General features: G+C 39.7%; 1 protein-coding gene across 11 annotated transcripts in view; it reads right to left on the bottom strand.

Annotated features, from left to right (window-relative positions):
• Positions 1 to 20,167, bottom strand: part of TUB (TUB bipartite transcription factor) — a 284,995-nt gene that overhangs the window by 12,986 nt on the left and 251,842 nt on the right. For 6 of the 11 annotated variants that reach the window (XM_065592142.1, XM_065592143.1, XM_065592147.1 and 3 more), the window contains 5 exons: positions 11,809 to 11,973; positions 4,938 to 5,056; positions 3,761 to 3,952; positions 3,127 to 3,239; positions 1,744 to 1,858 (listed from right to left, as the gene is read on the bottom strand). In XM_065592142.1, the coding sequence (XP_065448214.1) occupies positions 1,744 to 1,858; positions 3,127 to 3,239; positions 3,761 to 3,952; positions 4,938 to 5,056; positions 11,809 to 11,973 (704 nt within the window). Of the gene's footprint in view, positions 1 to 1,743; positions 1,859 to 3,126; positions 3,240 to 3,760; positions 3,953 to 4,937; positions 5,057 to 6,537; positions 6,610 to 11,808; positions 11,974 to 20,167 lie in introns of all 11 variants that reach the window. The other 5 variants (XM_065592137.1, XM_065592139.1, XM_065592146.1 and 2 more) reach the window with 1 other exon arrangement.

The following is a 20,167-nucleotide window of genomic DNA, read 5'->3' as shown; positions in this document are numbered from 1 at the left end:
CATGCTGGTCAGATTCAGTATGCTGGTTGTTGCTGGCACAGCTTTCTCCAAAAGGGGACTTGATCAATATGAACTAAGAGGGAGTTGGGTTTCACATCTGACATCAGATGTTTGTTACAGTGGGTAGTTTTTACTCAAGGGAAACCCAAGGCTGGAATTAAAAAGGTCACCTTAGGATAAAGTTGTTTTGAATACCATCTGAGTGGTACTTTACTGCATTGCATTTGTGCTGCAATCAGTACAAACAACCTTTACTTTAACAGGCAGTGTCATTAATCAAATCAAATCAAATCCAGATCACCTTTTGTGCTGTGGTCAGAGCGCATTTGCAAATCTAATAATTTTCTTCTGAAATATTAAAAGATCAGTGGAACAAGTAATAATCTTAACTGTGTAATTTTTTTATATATACTTGTAAGTTTTAAACACACTGATCTAGTAATAGGCATAGAAGCAAACTCATTAATCTGTTTTATACAAACTCACCAAACAGTGGGTATGATTCTGATCTCACTTACATTAGTTTTATGCATGTAGTCGCTAACTCCATTGACTACGGTGGGGTTTTTATCTGGAATGTCCAAATATCTGGTGATTCCATGCAAATGATACAATACTTCAATTTGCATATTTTATAACTATATCTATAGCTATATATCACTTCATTTGCATATTTCTCTTTTTTAATACATATAAAAAGTTTTTTTTTTTTTTACTCCTACTCCTGGCTAGCAGCAGCAGATCAGTTGCTCTGCTACAGGGAATGCCACATTACAAAAGTCAGTAAAAATAATTCACTAGACATGTAAGTGCCTCTATGTCATAGTGAAACTGAAGTCTAAATATAAAGTGAAGTCAAATGCTTGAGTTTATGATTTTAAAGGTATTGTTTGCTGAAAATCTGAAGGGGCGGACGTGAAGCGCCCAGACACCAGAGTGAAGGGGTGGGTTAATGGGTGGGGGAAATGGTGTTGTGTCATCTGCACTAAGACAGAACCAACCCCACGCCCCAACAAAAAAAGCATGTTAATGTTGGTAATATCATTGACCCTATTGCCTGGAGTCATGCCCATGGAAGCGGAGGGGCCCCTCATTTTGGTTTTCATGTGCTGACAATCCTCCAGGTCATTCAGCGCACCATCCATCACTCCAGACAGATTGTTTCTTACAGCCCAAGACTCACCCTCTCAAGCTGGGGGGAGGGGATGGTGTGGCTAGCTGGTCCACATCATACTGGAGCCAGAAAGAGGCCAGATGCTCTTGGTTCCTTCAGGGGGAGACATGTGCTCTCTCTTTCTCTCCAAGGGACCATTTCAGACCTACCTGCCCAGCTCCCTGTGAACTCTACTGGATCATAGATGCCATCTCCAGGGTGCCATTGCTGCTGATCATGTTTTACTGGTAGTAATTTTGTCCCCACAGCTACAGTTCCCATAAGATGTATACAGGAGTGTAAAGCATTCTATCCCCATAGTACCACAGCTCTGAGGTCTTCTGACTGGAGATGAGGGGCCTGTCAGATGGCAATCTGGCTGGAGACGAGGCGTACATGTGGATACATGTCTTACCTCTACTTCCTGTTAAGTTTCCTTGTCTTCCTGAGAGACAATCTGAAACTGGGAGCCTGAGTTGTTCAGGGAGCGAATTCTGACTTATACCAGTGTAAGTGAGAAGAGAACCAGGCCCAATGTTTTGAAAATTGACTCCCACTCCTTACAGGCTTTGCCTGCGAGCAGTACTTACATAGCAAATAGCAGCTAGCTCCTGACGCAGGTTACTTGCTTCTAGGCTTGATGTTGTTTTCATTGGATTTACTCCATTGTCATATACTGTAAACTTAGTCCCCATAAGATTTGATCTATCAAAAAACAGGAAGACAAATTACTTTTGTCGACAATACTGCCTGAATTATCTAGTCCCTTATCATATCAGAGCCTCAAGTGGTAAAAATCCCATAATATTCTATTAACTGTAAATAAAGTGGTCATCTGAAATCCTAAATATACATGCACCTCTGGGAGGCAGGATATTATAAGATGCATGTTATAGTGACTGTCCCTATCATTGCACTGTGTTGGGAGAATTCTTGTAATCTACCAAGATCAAGAGGCGATAAATCAGACATAAAAGAAGCAGTACAGTTCTAGTTAATCTGCAGTGCCATTTTCAATGCAGATCACATATAAAAAAAAGAGTTAAATAATTTGAGTATCATGTATGATGCTTAAGACACTCATGAGGCTGAGTTTTGTTGGGAGTTTCTGTTGAGTTGCTGTTTTAGTTGGATGGTTTTCTTAAGTTCTATCAAAGGTGCCTAGACCAATAGATAAGTACTTTTCTGTATATATTTTTTTAGAAATCTAAAGAAATAAATAACTAAAATATGTGTGTGCAATAATATACTGAGACCCCAATCTCACTTGGGACTTCTTACAGCATTGCTACTCTGTGTCTCCGCTCTCCGGGGAACCACAACACATAGAAAAGGGAAATTTTCCCTCCCGTTTTAAAAAGTTCTAGCCCTCCCATTGGCTCTGTTGGTCAGGCGCCCACTCCTTTCTTTTTGCCTGTTGGCTTGTTAACCCTTTACAGGCAAAGCAAGTAGAGAACAGTTACTAAGAGGAATTTTATAGCTAACTGGCTGGCTAGGTGTCCATAAAAGGGAGCTCCCCTCCCCCCCATTTATCACAATGCAGTTTAAGGCTTTTATTAAATGGCAGGAGACAGGGGTAACATTTTCAAAAGGGCCTAAGGGCAGATTTTCAATGGTATTAAAATCAATGGGGGTTAGGCACCTAATCTGCTTAGATGCTTTTGAAAATCCCCCTAGGTGCATATCCGCATTGGTAGGCACCTAAATAGATTAGGAAATCTGTCCCATTAGCTTTCAATAAGATTTAGGATCCTACATACCTAAATCACTTTTAAAAATGGAAAATGGAACTTAGGTACTTTTGAAAATTTTACCCAAGGCCTAGAGTCACATGATATAACCAAGACTGTAACTAAGGATAAGCCCTCTTTTTAATTTACAGAATGTACAGGTATCATAATTGCAACGAAACGGAATATTCTGTCAAGAAACACATATTCCTTCCTCTCTATCTTGGGTGCTTAAATGTTTACCTTAGTTTTCCAATGAAACTCTCTCCACCTCGAGACAGGTCAGTTGGGTCTATAGAGATGAGGTAATTAGAAGTTTTGCTCTTCTTTCGCTTCCTTCCGGCTAATAGAAATACCTAAGGAATGCAGAAAATGTCACATTGTAGAATGTCAAAGAATGTTTAACACCCCATCCTTCCAAGAAATGGGCAATGTTCCCGAGGTTTATCATCATCAGCAGACGCAGTCACCTGAGACTTAGCAAAAATGGGTAAAAGCCAGCAAGGCGCAGTAACTGCTTCTTCCTTCAATCCATTATTTATGGTTTAAATAATTAAACCTGATATGCTTTGTTAAATGTTTAATTCTAGCTTGTACTGGCTCCTCCAAGGGAAGTGAAAATAGAAGCCTTTCAGTCGCAAAGGGCAAGGAGCCTCAGTTGCTAACGATTTTCAGCTGCCAGGCATTGACTCTTCTAAGTCCAAATAGTAAGATAAAGAATGGGAATGTAAATGTAATGTGGTGACACGTTGCATAGTACCAAACCCTTAGTCAAAGGAAATGTATAATTCTACTGGCTACATAAAAATTCTGAAGACACTTTTAATGGTTTTAAGTTCAGGTGCAACTGGTATGTCATTCAGGTATATTTTATGACCTTTTTACCATCCTCCCTTTCCAAGTGGAGGTAATAGGTAGGGTACATTCCTCGGTCCATTCCCTTCTTGTCTCTTGTGATTCGGCATTTGACGGTGACGCCCTGTGGAGCAGGTCTCACAGCAAACTCCTCCAGGTCATCAACATCTATGACAGGCTCATTTGCGGAAGGGCTGGGAGCTGAGGCTGCCTCCTAGAAGAGTAAGAAAGGTTACCTCATGTTTACTTTACGATTACAAAGGAAAGACTGAAAACACAAGATTTTAAAGAAACATGTCAGCAGCTGCACTGCAGAAACAGCTTTTCTTAAAAATAAATAATAATAATAATGGCAATAACATAGCACATTGCATTCCCCCTGTTCTGGACCCCTTATGCCTCTCAGGTGCTGCAAAGGGGTGGGATTTGGAGGCAGCTCAGATGAGAATCCCCCCTCTCAGCTGGTGTAAAGCCATTGGAACAGTCTCCGATGCCAACTGCACCCCTGCACAGGGGACATACTGGAAAAAAAGGAGTGGAGTTAGTTGCACCTAGAAAGTCAGATTCATAACCAATGCAAGGCAGAATCTGGCTCAATATTTATGGATGCATCCTTCGCAAAACCCTAGATCTGAATACCCCCAATTCTGAGAAAGTTCATGTCTGGAAAAGGTAGGCAATTGGGAGATCACAAAAGGGAAAAGTGGGTTGATTGGGGATGAATTACAGTTGAGGTAATAGAGTTAAGAATGACTGTACTAGAGAGTTGAGAGCACTTTGGGTACCAGTGGCAGGAGCAGAGTGAGAGACTACAGATGGAGATAATAGTAAAGTCAAAATCTCTCTCCCTATCACCAACTCTCATCAAAAATTTTATTTTAACAATTTGATATTTAGTTTACCTATTTTTCTGTCTCTTTGTTCAGGTAATATTAGCTATGTGTTTACTTCTGGGAATGTTTGGTTTGACTTTTCAATGAAATTTAAGGTCATTTCACCAATCTCTAGTTTTTGATTTTCAGAAGACACTCTTCTATTCAACCTTTCCATTACTTGCTTCTCTGAATCCTGTGATGTACCACAGCAAACCTCCCTCAAGATGCTATATTAAAAAATGCCCCTGTTAAAAAACGCTGGCTTTCTGACCTGGAAATGACACAGTTCATATTAATCTACAGGCAACACTTCTGCCTTCTAACCTTGTTTGATTTCTTGCTTGTTGCAGAGCCAGGTCGGGTGTTACTGTTTAACTGGGAGGAACTTGAGCTGTCTTCATCATCCTCATCCTCTTCATCAAAATTCATGCTGCTTGAAATGCCTGAGGAGCAAGCAAACAAGTGTATATGAAATGTGAAAACACTAAAGCTGCATATGCATGCATACAGGATACAAACGATGATTAGTATTTCTCCTACTGTTAAACCTAGAAGCCCCAGGTGAGATTGGGGTCCCAGTGTGCTAGGTCCTGTACAAACACATACTAAGAGAAAGCTCCTGCCCTGAAGAGCTTTACAATCTAAATACACAAGACATACAAAGGGTGGGAGGAAAGGAAGTGTCATTATCCCCGTTTTATAGAGACTGAGTGATTTACCCAAGAACACACAAGAAGTGTGTGGCAGAGCCAGGAACTAAATCCAGATCTCCTAGTTGAGTGCTTTAAATACAAGATCATAAAAGCCCCATTCGGATCGGTGAAGGCAGCCCTTTGCAGCTGCACGGGGGGGTCTAAAAAATTGCAAGATGTACCACATTATGGTCAGATTTAATTTTTAGCTATTCCTAAGGCCCTACTTAATATGTGATATTGCAGAAATTGTGGATTAGGCTTCCACCACAATTTTGATTTTAATTAGCTTACTTTGCACACTCCACAATTTTGCATACATTTTTAAGTTTGCAATACATACTTTTTTCACCATTAGTACAATAGAACCCCATTTATCCAAGCTGATAGCAGCTGGGGCTTGGGCTGTCAGCACCTGTGCAAGGCGGGGCTCCCATTGTCAACCTCACACATTGATAAGTGTAATATAGTTGCAGCAAAATGTCCAGTTATCAAAAAAAAAAAATTAGCAGGCATAACATAACATAAACATTGAGTGTTTGTATTGTTCCAGCAAAGTTTTCTTAAATAGGTCTTCTTTGGCTTTTCCAAATTACTGCAATTAATAGATGTCCATTATTTCTTTTCTGTGATTTTTCTGTGTCTTGTCCACACTCTGCTGCAATTATTTGACAATCATCCTGCAATTCAAGTAGGGCCTTAGCTATTCCTATATTGTCTCATGGGGAGCAGATCTTAGTGTGATGGGGAAAAAATTATAAAATCAAACTCTGTTTTTATGTACGTTTTTGTATGTAAAAATAGGACCAGAACAGAGGGAATCCCTTAGATCACTGATCCATTTCACTTTAATACTTATGTGTCAGTCCCGCAAGTGCCCCAGCCACACGCCACACAAACTTTGAGGAGTCTAAGGAAATGGAAGTTTGAAGACCAGGTTGGACTTGGCAGCAGAAGGTCTAGGTGGGTGGGGTCTGGGAAGTCTTAGCAGGCCAGGTTTTCCAAGGGAGTTTTACGTAAATGAAGCCACCTTCCACTTTTGGTCCAAATCTGAAATTACAGCTTGATTACATAATATGTTCCAAAAATATGTTAGTTTCCATAATTTTGGTCAAGAATTTCCATGATCGTTAATTCAAATACAGAAGGGTAAATAGGACAAGTACTAAACAAAGATCTTTGGAGCCAAATAAACAGTAGGGGCAGGGTTAACTTCTTCCTTCTGTACTTACCTGGAACATGATCCAGGGCCACAAGACTGGATTGGGAGGTGGAAGTGGACCAGGATGTATTTGCGTGGGGATCTGGGAAAGGAAAAAATCCATGGGCTTGGTTTTGCAAACCCTTAATCACATGCACAATCCTTGATGAGAGGACCCCACACATGACTAAGGGCTTGCTGGGTAAAGCCACATTTCTGCTGCCATAACTCTCAGATATTCTCCTTTATAAAAGCCATCACTTGTTGAAGACTGAAACTTACCTTAGGCCCATTGAAACCTGGTGTCACCTCCCTTTCAGTATTTTGAATTAAATGAGAATGAGCTGAATTATGGAACTGAGGTTACAGAATGTATTATTCATGCTAAATGGTTGCATTGTTAATCTTTCAGCACATTGTGGGTAAGTTCTTCACTGTGAGTCTTTGGTCTACTTTTTGATCTTTGACACACCGATATAATTCAGGGATACACACAGGGGTACGCACAGCAAGCAAGGATTGAACCAAACTAGTATATAGACTCATATATTAGCTGAAATGCTTGTGGCAATATTCTTAGGTTTGAATTTTGACACTGATCAAAATTGTGTTGTAGCTTTTATTTAATTTTTTCTTTATTTTATTTTCTTTATTTTATTGCTATTTCCAATCACTTCAAATGCTCATCCTCCCACAAATGCATAGAGGTCAAGTAGATGCATACACATTGTTAAGTATCCCTTAGAGATGCAACAGGCATCGTCCCATCATCCACTGCTTCAGTTCTCCCTACTATGGAAAAAAACAATACAAAAATGGCGTCAAAAGAGTCTCCAACAATATCCTGTGTATAAGGGAAGTCAGAGCTCATAGATTAACTAGTCATTTTGGCCATACCTGTTAGAATTCGAAGACCTGTGCTCACCCACCACCATCACACAGAATAGGAACTACCTGAAGAGAGTGTGATGATGTGCCCCTCTCTTCATTCTTTGACTCCCATTGAGAACCTTAAAAGCTATTTAACAAGAGCCAATTTTTCAAACTGAGGACATGGAATTACAGTCGCTTTTCTACAACTGGATATTAAGAACATTAGACTATTTGGAGGGCATAACATTGAATGATCTGAAGTTAAGCTCCTTAGCTCATGCAGATGACAACAGGCAGACACATTTGAATTAATAATGACATCCTTTGCTACCTTGGAAAATTGGTGTAGTCGACTTGGAGTTACAATAAATGCCAAAAGATGAAGTGATTGAATCTGGGAAAGGGACAAAAGATAAAGTGCTGAAATGCAGACACAGCAAAGTCATAGAACAAGTAGAATCTTATGTGTTCCTAGGAAGCTTGATCAGTGCCAATTGCGCCATCAAGGATGAGGTTAAAAGGAGATGTGGCCTTAGCCACAAGTGCTGCACAGAAATTGATGGGATTATGGATTGTTAAAAACATTACAACTAGGTTCAAAGGGAAAATTTATCAAACCAGTGTACTAACATATTATTCTATGGCCTGGAAGCAGCTGCATTAAATGAAACAGAGATCAGAAGGCTGGTGGCAGTAAAGATGAAAGACAGCAGGTGTAAAGTGAAATGATTTAAAGACGATTGAAGCGGTTAGGAAGAGAGTAGGATGTCAAATCAGGGTACAGGATTGGCTACAATTGAAAAGATTACAACAAGGGGGATGCTGCAGGTGACAAACAAATGATAGGATGCTAACGAAAACAATGCAAACACAATCAACATCAGTCTGACCACCAATTAGATAGGACATTATACGCAGGGACATGATCAGGCTGGATTTAACAGAGGAATAAGTCAAGAACAGGATGAATGGCAATGCTGTACTGTGTTCCCAGTGTCTGCAAAGATGCTCTGGGATGGGGGGAAAAAAGAATGTTTCCGATACTGGCATGCAAATTACATCCAACATTTGTGAGGGCAACCTCAGCATTCCATGTCCCAAATGGGCACTGGTGCATAAAAAAGCAGGGCATTGAGCACACTACTATGCAGTGGCATAAACAGTTCTTTTATTTTAGTCTGCATTTACACCCATCATGCAGGAGTCAGATTTTGCTGGTGTAATCACTAGCAAACGTTTGCCAATGTTTGACAAACTGGTTCTAAGCATCTTTTGGAAAAAACCTGTGAATGCTTTAAAGAAGCTCCTGTTTCAGCTTTGTTCCCAGAAAGCAATTTTGTTTGCTGCTTGAAGTATTACACAAATCTATTCCTTCTCTAAATCTCAAAGCAACAGCAATTTTACCTCCAGCTGGCAATGAAGAATTACAACTATCCAGACTGCTACGGTCACAATGACATTAATGAAACTGATAAAGGTGTAACTAAATGTTAGATTTCCATCTGATTTTTGCTAAAACCTGAGGAAGTGTGCGTCTGTCCTTCTGATTCATTCACTGTCAAGGAAGGCTCAATGTTAAAAATACTGAAATCAAAAGGCAAGAATATTTCCCACAGGAAGAAAATTATTCTAGTTGTGGCACTTTCCAGCAGATGGGGAAATCAAATAAAACATTTGGCATTTCCTTGCAAGGAGAGTATTGCCTGTGCAGTAAGGTATTCTATAACCTATCTTCTCCTAACTGAAACAGACATGTTGGATGCTCCCTGCGGAGCAGACAGGCATCTGTTAACATTGGACACTCACCACAAAGTTCCTGTCAAACAGCAGAATGGGTTCAAATCAGGACTAAGCAATTCTAATGACAATCAGCATGCCCTTTCTTACCATCAGCATTGCCCTTACGCGGCTTTCCCCTTCCTCACCCATAAACAAATTGAAAGTGGCTTCTGGGCAGCTACTCTCAAGGTTCCCACAGGAGCATGGTTCTCTAGATTCATGGTGACATGGCAGTGAGATGGTCCAGGGACCAGGGCAGAAGCATTGGGCCTGCACCTGAAAGCCTCAGCCCCTAAACAAATGTCCCCAGGGTTCTTGGGATATCCAGGGGTGAGAAAAGCTAGCTAACAAGCTTCCTTCTCACTTCACGGGATGGCAGAGCCCATCATCCAACAGGAATATCCCATAGAACCTCTACTAGTTGAAACCAACTTATTGATGCTTTGTAGCCACACAGGGTATGGAGTGATCCACTGACCTTAACAGGGGTCATGAAGCTAAATCCCCAGTGCTTTCATTTAAAACGTCCCCTGCATAAACTGTTAGGCTGGCTACGTGTACTGTACGCACCACTAGTGGCAGCGTGTAGGGTTTGTGTACCAACAAACAGCCTGCCAGAAGGGAGACAGCAGGGGAAGTCTCCAGCCGCAGGGAGCAGACAGCCTTTTCCTGCTTCCAGTCTTTCCCAGTGGCGGGGAAAGATTCCACAGTGGGGAGATGCCCAACTCTTTCCCTGCTGCTTCCTCCTGCCAGAGCCTTCCTCCATTGGGGGAGTCCTTCCTGAGAAGGAGAAAGAAGGCTCCAGCAGCATGGGACACTACACCACTAAATCTAGATGGAGAGGCATGGCTTGGGTGAGCAGAGAGCATGTAGGGTATGTACTTGCCTATATGCCCACACCCTACAGGCATGCCTTTATTCTACTCATCTAAGCCAGGCCTCATCAACCACACTGCTATTTATACCCGTGCTAGGGGGTGCTACGTGGGTATGTACGCTGCATGGCCCTGTAAGAAGCGTGCAGGGTAGACATACCTTTACTGTCTACTAAGTATGCCAGTTTAACAGTTTTTAATATAAAAAAAGAGACTGCCCCAAAATAATAAACCCCAGTAGTTTGACCTAACTTCAAAGTTGGTTTATAATTAGAGCTGGTCAGAAATTTCCTAAGACGACATTTTCCCTCAGGAAATGTCGATTCATCAAAAGCAAAATGTTTTGCAGAAAAGTTTCTATTTTGACAAATTTCCTTTCAAGGAAAAAAAAGAAAAAAAAAAAACATTCTATTCTGACATTTTCAGAATGAAACATTTCTATTTTTCATTTCAAAATTATTTTTATTTGAAATTTCTTTTATTTTACATTATTAAAATGTAAACAAAATAAATGTCAAAATCAGAAAAAAGTTTTGATTTTTTTCAAAATGAAATATTTTGTTTGGAATTTGGTTTCCTAGCAAATTTCAATTTTTTTGTTTTCCTTCTGTTTTGGAACAGATTTTTTTTTTCTAACTCGCAAAACTTTCCAGGAAACAGAAAATGTTCTCACCCAGCTCTATTTATAATTTCTAAATCAACCAACTTTTGTGAGCAAGGTGACTGGCTTATAAACATTTTGAGCCATGCATTTAAGTGGCAACCAATACACAGGGAACTTGTTAGTCAAATCAGTCTCTCTCAGATCCAAATACCCAGGAAACTTCACACTTGGAGGAAATGTGTTCATTTCAGGCTGAGTCGCTAACATCCACAGTGTGAAGCATTTGAGATAATGAATCTCAGTGAGAGCTGCTCTACAAAACGAAACTGGCATTTAGAAAAGAACAGTCTATTCTATACAAGTCAAGTTCTCACTTAAATTTTGCTCTTTGTGGACTATGTGTATATTTTTAAAGCACCAGTTTCTCTCTGTAGAGCAGCTTTGGTCAAAGCCATCTTAACTTCAAAGGTTGCATGCTGAAGAAGCAGAGCCATTAAGGCTTCAGAAAAGCATTGTGAAGATTTTAGGATTTATTTCCTCCTAAGCTGCTGTCTGATAGGAGATAACGCTGTTGCAGAAAGGGAGAGACAGATACACACACACACACACACACACACACACTTATTTCATCCCCAGTCAGGGCTGTCCTTGAAAAAACCCCAGAACATTTGAGAAGTATGCTGCCAAGAAGTGCCGCAGAATACAGTTCTGTCATTTTTACCTTTAGGAGGATGAATTTGTGAATTGATTCTACAACCACACTTAATATTCTGCCTTCTAATTTATATGTGGCCATTGCAAGCCCTTTTGTTATGCTTAAGTACGTGATTTCTATCATCCTGCAATTCAGATTGTAAAACGTATGGATGAGAGCTTTAACACCTGCCACCTTGATAGCAACATTGCACTGAAGTATGGGAAAGCCATGTCCCAGAGTACACATAGGTCTCTTGCTGCTTGGGCCAATGGGGAACATTACAATTATGGAGGTAAAACAAGGGAGCAATAAGGGAAGGATAATGATGATTCACTGAAGGAAGGACCTCAAGTGAACTGGTGAAAAAACATGTCTATGCCTTAGTTTAGGACCAGGCTACCATTGGGAGTAGAAGGAGTCGCCAGCCTAAAAACAGCAAACAACGAGCATAAGTAGGTAGCTTTGGCTACTTACCCTTTTTCTGCATTGTTACTCTAAGGTCCTGCCTGCTTTGTTGTTGGCCACTAGCCATCGTCTCTCCATCATCTTCATTGTGGCTAGACTGCCCAACAGTAAGAATCTGAATTTGGCTTCCTACCTCCTGAACATCATCTTGAAATGCAGCAGGGCCATCAATTCCTGTCAGACAACAGCAAAAGTCTAGTCAAAGTATTACTGAAAAGCTAACCAATATCAACTCAGATGACATCCTATCTAAGAAACAAAGTTCAGCAGTCCATCTGCAATTACATTTTCATGACTAAAATAGTCTTCAAGGCAAACAAGTCATTTGAACTCCCAAGCTTTTTGATTTGTTCCCAGAGATCAGACTAGCTCTGTGACCTGGAAGAGAGTGTTCCGAGTATTAGTATGCATGAGAGTTCATCAAGCACAACCACTCGGCTTCAGACTGTCCATAGCTGACTCTGCCTCAACAAATATTCTCTCTGAAGCTGGTGTAGAGTTTACTGAGGCCCTCCGTGTAAAAGCTATTTTACAGCAGTACTGGTTTTCTGAACTGTTGAAGCAAATGGAAAGTGTCTCTCTCTCTGTGAGAGCATTGCAAGAGAGAATGGTTTGGAGATTTCTCCACTTCTAGCCTTCAGACCTTTGATTATAGCATATCCATTTCCACGAGGTCTAAGCATCTCATTTTCAAGTGTATTCTGGGAATATAACACAGACATTGCTGAGACTTTTAGCACATAATGCTAAATATGAGTGACAAGTTGAATTTCACATACTAAAACAATTTCAAACATGTTTGTTAAAAACTTCCAACAGACATGTTTCAAAAATGTTCACACTTGCAGATCTTCTCACTTAAACTATTGTGACCCTTGCTTCTTCAAGGCTGGACTCCACCAAACTGTTCATGTGTCAGCAGGGACCCAAATGGGTACTATACCGAATCACTTCTCTGAAGAAAGACCCTGTCTATTTAAGGTATTGGGTGCCATATTTAGGTTCCTAAATCAGTCAGTAGGTGCCTAAAATGGTTATTTAGGCACATAAAGATTTTGTTGCTCAACTTTGTGTGCTGATGTTTATAAACAGAGCAGTATTATAATATTAAAAACTCTATTGTATTATTGTTATATTATTAAAAAGCCTAACTGGTTTCAAGACTAGCCTTGGTAAATTTATGGAGGGGATGGTAGATAAGGTTGCCTGCAATGGCATGTAGGAAACAGCCAGAGATGGGCTAGTAGATGGGGAGGGCTATGTGTTACTACAGTAAATTCTTTCCCAGGTGTCTGGCTAATGGGTCTTGCCCACATGCTCAGAGTCTAACTGATCACCATATTTGGGGTCAGGAAGGAATTTTCCCCCAGGATCAGATTGGCAGAGACCCTGGGGGTTTATCACCTTCCTCTGCAGCGTGGAGCATGGGGCATTTGCTGGTTTGAACTAGAGTAAATGATGGATTCTCTGTAACTTGAAGACTATAAATCATAATCTGAGGATCTCAGTAACTCAGCCAGAGGTTATGGGTCTAGTACAGGAGAGAGTGGGTGAGGTTCTGTGGCCTGCAACATGCAGGAGGTCAGACCAGAAGACCATGACGGTCCCTTCTGGCCTTCAGTCTATGAATTTACTATTTGTATTACAGCAGCATCTAGAGACCCCAACTGAGATCATTATGCTAGGCACTGTACATACACATAATAAGAAAGTCCATCCCCAAAAGAGATTACAGCCAAAATAGACAAATGGTAGGAGGAGAAACAGAAACAGAGAGGTGAAATAACTCGCCCAAGCTCAAGTTCAGAAATAGAACTTAAGTCAGCAGACGCTCAGTCCAGTGCTTCCTGTTCATTAGACCATGCTGCATCCTCTAACTCTTGGAGGTATTGTCATGGGCAAGCAATGTCTAGACGTGGCCAAAACCTGAAAAAATCCCAGTTAGAACAAAATATGGAGAGGAAAAGAACAATACATTCCCTGGCTCAGAAGAGTGTGTTCAGAGTGGGACTATTTACCTGGCTTTCTCCTCTCAACTATAAATAAATCACTGATTAGGCCTAGTTCTCTCCTATAGAAAGTCAATTTCCTTTTTTGCCAGGATAGCAAGTTATCAACATTAGATTGTAAACTAGATTGTAACTCCTAGTTAAGATTTAGTGCTGTTGTGTACTACGTCAGCCACATAAAAATGTACTTTCACATTAATAAAAGCTATAATAATATCATTTATAGATATAGTAAATAATAAAAGCCTCTATAAGGTTGCTGCTCCACAAGCTTCTTTAATAAGCAACCGAGAGGAGAACTGGTAACCATTATGAGATTCTTATTGGGAAAGAATACAGCAAATTTGAAATTATAGGGTACACCTTGATTAGTGCGTGTCTGCTTACAAATGGCGAGTACATGAGGTTTTAATTTGTAAAAGGCATCCAAGACAGTATAGTGGGGGCAAGGCTTATTCCTGATTTGGTGTTTGTGGGATGAACGTCAGCTCATTAATAACTTTGGCTGAAAAAAACTGGTCAAGAATGGTCAAATGAAGCTGAGTGAATGCTACTAATTGTTCCTCTTCAACTGTTCCTTTGTCTTGGCTGGCAAACACATTTTAACACTGAACTATAATTTCAGTTTATGTCCATCACTTTGCATCAGTTGCTTGCACCTACATTATGTAATAATATTAATAACCAGTGAGTCATGAGCTTTTTCATTGACACCTTGTATGACACTTATCAGATATATTTCATGACATTAAAGAATTGGGGTACTGATGAATTGGTTAAGCCAGCTGCTGTTCATTACCAGATATCTGGGTACCCGTGGCCCTTGCGCTGTTCTTAATGTCACAACAGGATATTGGAATAGATGGACCACTGGTCTAATCCACTATGGCAATTCCTATGTCCCTACAAAAACAACAAGGAGTCTGGTGGCACCTTAAAGACTAACAGATTTATTTGGGTATAAGCTTTCATGAGTAAAAACCTCACTGCATCCGAAGAAGTGAGGTTTTTACTCACGAAAGCTTATGCCCAAATAAATCTGTTAGTCTTTAAGGTGCCACCAGACTCCTTGTTGTTTTTGTAGATACAGACTAACACGGCTACCCCCTGATACTATGTCCCTACACATACACAGGCACACTGACCAACATTTTAAAAAATTGGTGTCTAAAGTTAGGCTTCTAAACCAGACCCCTGACTTTCAAAAGTGCTGAGTACCCACCAGTTCCATTGAAATTAAAGGGGCAGTGGGATGCTCATCACTTTTGTGCATCTAGTCATTTATTTACCCACCTATGTTTGTACCTAATTTTAGACATCCAATTTTTAAAAATATCAGTCACTTTCCTCCCAAGCAGACTTTGATCTGTGGCAAATTAAATGCCTCCAACAACGTTATATAGTTCAGTTTAATCATGCTGGAGTTGCTATTTCTGACATACACAAAACAACTGTGTTCCCATCCTATGCTGTCAGAGCCATCACATATTAGGCATTGGGACAAACATTGCACTGGCTACTCACGCATTAAGAAGAGGAAAATCAATTTCAGCATTCAGAGGAATGCATTACTAGTAGAGAGTGATATTACACACTAAAACCTGTCCCAGGAGCTGACTCCATACTGGGGATGGAAGATGTAACCAGAAAAAAAAAAAGACAAATGTGAAACAAAATCCTCTACAATGTTAATAACAGGGAATACTGTACAAAAATAGTTGAAGATGCCTGATGTTGAAAGGCTAACTCAGCAAAGGAAGTGTTCAGGAAGAACTCATCTTCACATAAGGATTATCCCTATTTAAATGAAAATGAGAGAGTGTGTATGTGTAATACACACACACACACACACACACACACACACACACACACACACACACAATGTAAATAGGCAGCTTTACCGTCACCCATCTGACTTCTTGAAGCATTTCAAAAGCCATGCAGCCCTGATTCATCTTTCATTACTTTTTTAGGGTGGATCCTTCTCTCTGCATTCCTCACTTTCTAGGCTTTGTGGGCTCCTGCTCCTTCTACCCACATACCAAAAATGTGGCTTATTGTGCGGGGGTGGAGGGGGGGAAATCATATTTATAGTTAACAGTCTCCTGTAACTTCAGTGGTTGGAGAACATGGATTTAAGGTGGCAAAGGCAGACAAGTGGTCTGTGAGAAAGAAGAAAGTAAAGTCTTCAGAGCCAGGGGTCAGAATTTTCCACTGTGTCTCCTAAGTGCAGAATGCAGCATCCTTGATTTAGAAGTCTCTGTGTTCCTGTTAAAATAATGCTGAAAGCAGAATTCTTCATATTATTCATCAAGAGTGGATGAACCAGGGCAGAAAAAAATATGATCTGACCGAAATACTTTGAGTGAGCGAGAGAGAGAACACTTTGGTTAAAATTCACATTTTCATGTCTTTGCACTTCTTGGTTTCATCTGAGACCAGAAGCTGAAGCCCAGAGATCATGAGAAAGGCTGTTCTTCTGGCATTTCCAGCCTATGAGAAATTGTCATTACATATATTTTAGTAGCATGTGCAACATTCTAGGCACTGTTCAAACATACAAGAAACAGTTCCTTCTATGAAGAGCTCATGAGTTATAATGTCTATTATTATTTATTATGATTTTAGAATGACATTTGTTTTTATAGACTGGTTACTACACTATTTTTTTTTTTTTTTTTTTACAGAAGCTCAGACTTCTGAACAGAACATGACTACAACCAGAGATTGAAACAATTACAGCTTCTCTCCTGCAGTGGAAGGAAACAAACAATTACAATAGGGACATGTTACTGTAATCACTGGAAAGGGAGCTATAAGAAGAAATGTTGCTTAATGTTCAGGATGCACAGGAGCCAAATCAGTTTTCCCAGTCTAAGCTTTCATGGACTTTGTGATTTGCACTAGACCTAACTTTACCTTCAAAAGGTCTGATCAACATATTTTTCCTAATTTTTAAATCTCTTCAGCCTCCCTTGATTTAGTAATGACAATGCATTTTTGGAAACTTGAAATTGAGACCTGTTTCTACAGTTGCTATCCTGAAGCCCGTGGAAGCTGTCATTGGGAAAGACCAGCAGGGTAAGGCTGTATTTATTCCACATATGTATTCCATGAGCTGACTGGTTTGTTACTGGAGAGTTTCCAACAATTTGGCTATAATTAAAACTAATATCAAATAATGTGTTAAATAATTATAATAATTCTTTCTTCATAGGACATTCATGAATTAACTTAGGAAACAAGTCTAAAAGGCACTTGAGATGGACCTAACAAAGCTAACTGATCGGGTAGCACAATCCCTACTTTACAGATGGGGTGCTGAGGCACAGAGAAATCAGTCTTTGATCCAGACAAGCACTTAAGCATGTGCTTGAAGTTCAACATGTTGAGTTGTTCCATTAAACGCAACAGGATTACTCACATACTGAACTTTAAGCACATGTTTAAGCATTTTCCTGAATCAGCTCCGGGGACTTGCCCAAGGTCAGACAGGACATCTGTGGCAGAGCAGAGAACTGAACTTTAAATTCACTGAGTTTCAGTCTTGTGCATATAACCACAAGAACATCCTTCCTCTATAAAGTTGCTGACAGCAATGGAGTTGAACTGGTGTTTAGTAACGATGGGAATTTCTTTAGACGAGGCTTCAGAGATGAGATACCAGGTTAAATGAGCCAACAGTCTGATCTGGTATTCTCACTGATATCTATTACATTCAAGACATTAGTGTGTACTATGGGGACACATTTGCAAATTACTATTCTGAAGCATTGCAAAGCTGCTCCGTGTCTGACTTGAGGGTGGCAGTAGAATACTTCAAAGGAATGCTAGCCTGCTTTGCAATCAAAGAGAGAGATTTTGAGTTTATCAACAAAGTGAATCTTCAAAAAAGCTGTTTTTATTAAGCTCCCATCAGAACAAAAAGGATTTTCAACCTTTAAAGGATTTCATTCAGTACAAACCTTGAGTTTACATTTTCCTCAACTGATTCATAGTTTTAAACTAAATAGGCCAAATAACAGTTGAATATAAGGCTTACTTTTGGAACTATGATGAGATAAAGTACTACTGATGACTCCACCACCAATGTTAGTTTTGCACCCTAATTCAGTATTATTTTAAAAAGTACTGTCTCAGTCATTGTTCAATAGATTACAGTAATACAGGTATGGCTCAAGGTCTCTCTTTTGAAAATATCTTTTAAGAATTTGCAACTGAGCCGTATAAAAAAAATATCACTGTGGGTTGAAACTTTGAATTTGAAGAATTCTGCCAAGAAGTGAAACATTTTTAAAATAAAAAAGTGTAAAACAAAACACCTATTGGTCCATTTTGAGGACCAGCATAATTCTTAGCATACATTCTAGTTGCCTGAATTTTGAGAGCCATTTGTTCAACATGTGTGCATTCTCCTAGGTGTTTTTTGGACAAACAACGACGACATTTGATTTAGAAAAAAAAAATCACTAAACTTAAGTTTGGGAATATTCCATTCTATTGTTTACAATATTTGTTAACCATTCTTCTAAGGAGGTCCTGCTCCAGGAGTGACTACTCTTCCACTGTCTATATACTAAGGAGTGCCTGGTTTGGCACCAGAGACCATAATCATTTCCTTACACTCAAGTTCAGGCCAAAGGACAGTCTGGAGAGTGTTCTCATGACCAGAGATAACAGGATTTTCCCAGTTGAAGCCCATTTGTTCTTCCTGCTGTCCCACTGCTTTTATGCCCAGTGGAGCCCTGCTTAAACAGGTCTAAATGAGTTAAACTCCTTCCATTAAATGAGAAAATATGGAGTAATGAAGCCTCTTCCACTACAACTGGAGATGTCTTCCTATCTGGTCCGCTTTAACGCAGCTCCCTATATTACATACAGATGGGACAGGAGGGGCTATTCGTAGAAAACAAATGGAAGAAAAACAGGGAAGAAACAAGGATGAAATAAACCATGTGGGACGGGGGAAAGAAAAAAAACCGGAATAACCATCCTGACAAAGAGAACATTTTGTGGCAGACACACACAGACAGACAGGACTACATCCAGAAAAGCCAATTGAATAAATAAAGTAAACTGAACATAAAAGACAAAAAGAAAAAGTGTGAGAGAGAGATGGAAGGATGTTCTTTATTTGGGCTATGAAATACCTCCAGATTGCAGAGTTAGGTTTCAAAATCCCTATAAAGTGAACAGTGTTTCCCATGGCACTTAATGCACGAGTGCAGCGACCCCTAAATTATTTATGCCATGTATGTGAGATTTGTGGATTTAGCATCATAAAATTTACTTGCTCCTGAATATCCTTACTATATTTTTGCTTTAGAGTTAAATCATGGGTTTGAGTATTTGTAAAAAAGTTATTTATCTGTCTCCTGTTTGTTTCCATTTAGTCCACTGGACACAGGAAAAACATTTTCACCAAACAGTTATTAATCCCTCCGGTTGGTAATCTTTAGTGGAAAATAGACACACTAATGTGTGTATAATACTTCCAGAAATTTCAGATATAAAAAAAAAATGTATGTGTTTGATGTATAAGTGTTCCATATGCTATAGGTCTGCTTTAGTCCTGTGGTCAATAACTGTGTTTACAAATGTGATAATACTGTACAATATGCATTTTTGATAACTCTTTGTGCTTGTTGTTTTCAATTATTTTTCGAATTTATTTGTGCCTCTCCAGGCAACACTGCAAATCAGATACATATAGCGAGACAAATTCTTCCCAGTTTGCACCCCACTGGCATAATTGCATGGGGTGATAAGTCAAGACAGAATTTGTCCTACAGTGTTTAATTGGAAACATACTTTACGGTCAGTTTTAAAGTGACCATAACCTGGCCTCTTTTCTCTTCTCAACCTCCCCGCCCCCCACCCAAATCAGTTTTTCACCCAACAATTAACTGCAGGTCCAAATGTTTGTATTCAGATTCCTAATTACCAGATTCGTCATTTTAATCAAGTAGCTAAGATACTATTAACTGCTAGCATTTGTGCTTAAAATTAATTGCACTTGCAGTTCTGCTCCCTAAGTGGAGGCTTATTTAAAAAAAAATCAGGCTCAATACCTATTAACTATCATAGTGAGGTATGAAAGACCCTAACAGTTACAGTTCTTGGCTAAGATGCTAAGCATTGTACTACATAGAGCAAAACCACAGAATTTATTAACCCAGAACTCTGGAGCAACCATCAGCTCTACATAAGTAATTAGTCTTATCCTATGGCTGCTTCTCCTGCCATCTCTCAGTGCAGCCTCATTAAGCCTAATATTTCCCTCATGCTCATCTTTATCACATTGTTCTGATAATAGTTTCATCATTCTTGGAGCTACTCAGAAAAGCATTACACATCTA

This window comes from Chrysemys picta, chromosome 4 (assembly GCF_011386835.1).
Source record: "Chrysemys picta bellii isolate R12L10 chromosome 4, ASM1138683v2, whole genome shotgun sequence".
Classification (NCBI taxonomy): domain Eukaryota; kingdom Metazoa; phylum Chordata; order Testudines; family Emydidae; genus Chrysemys; species Chrysemys picta.
Note: the sequence above shows the minus strand (reverse complement) of the source record. Positions and strands in the feature narration are given on the sequence as shown.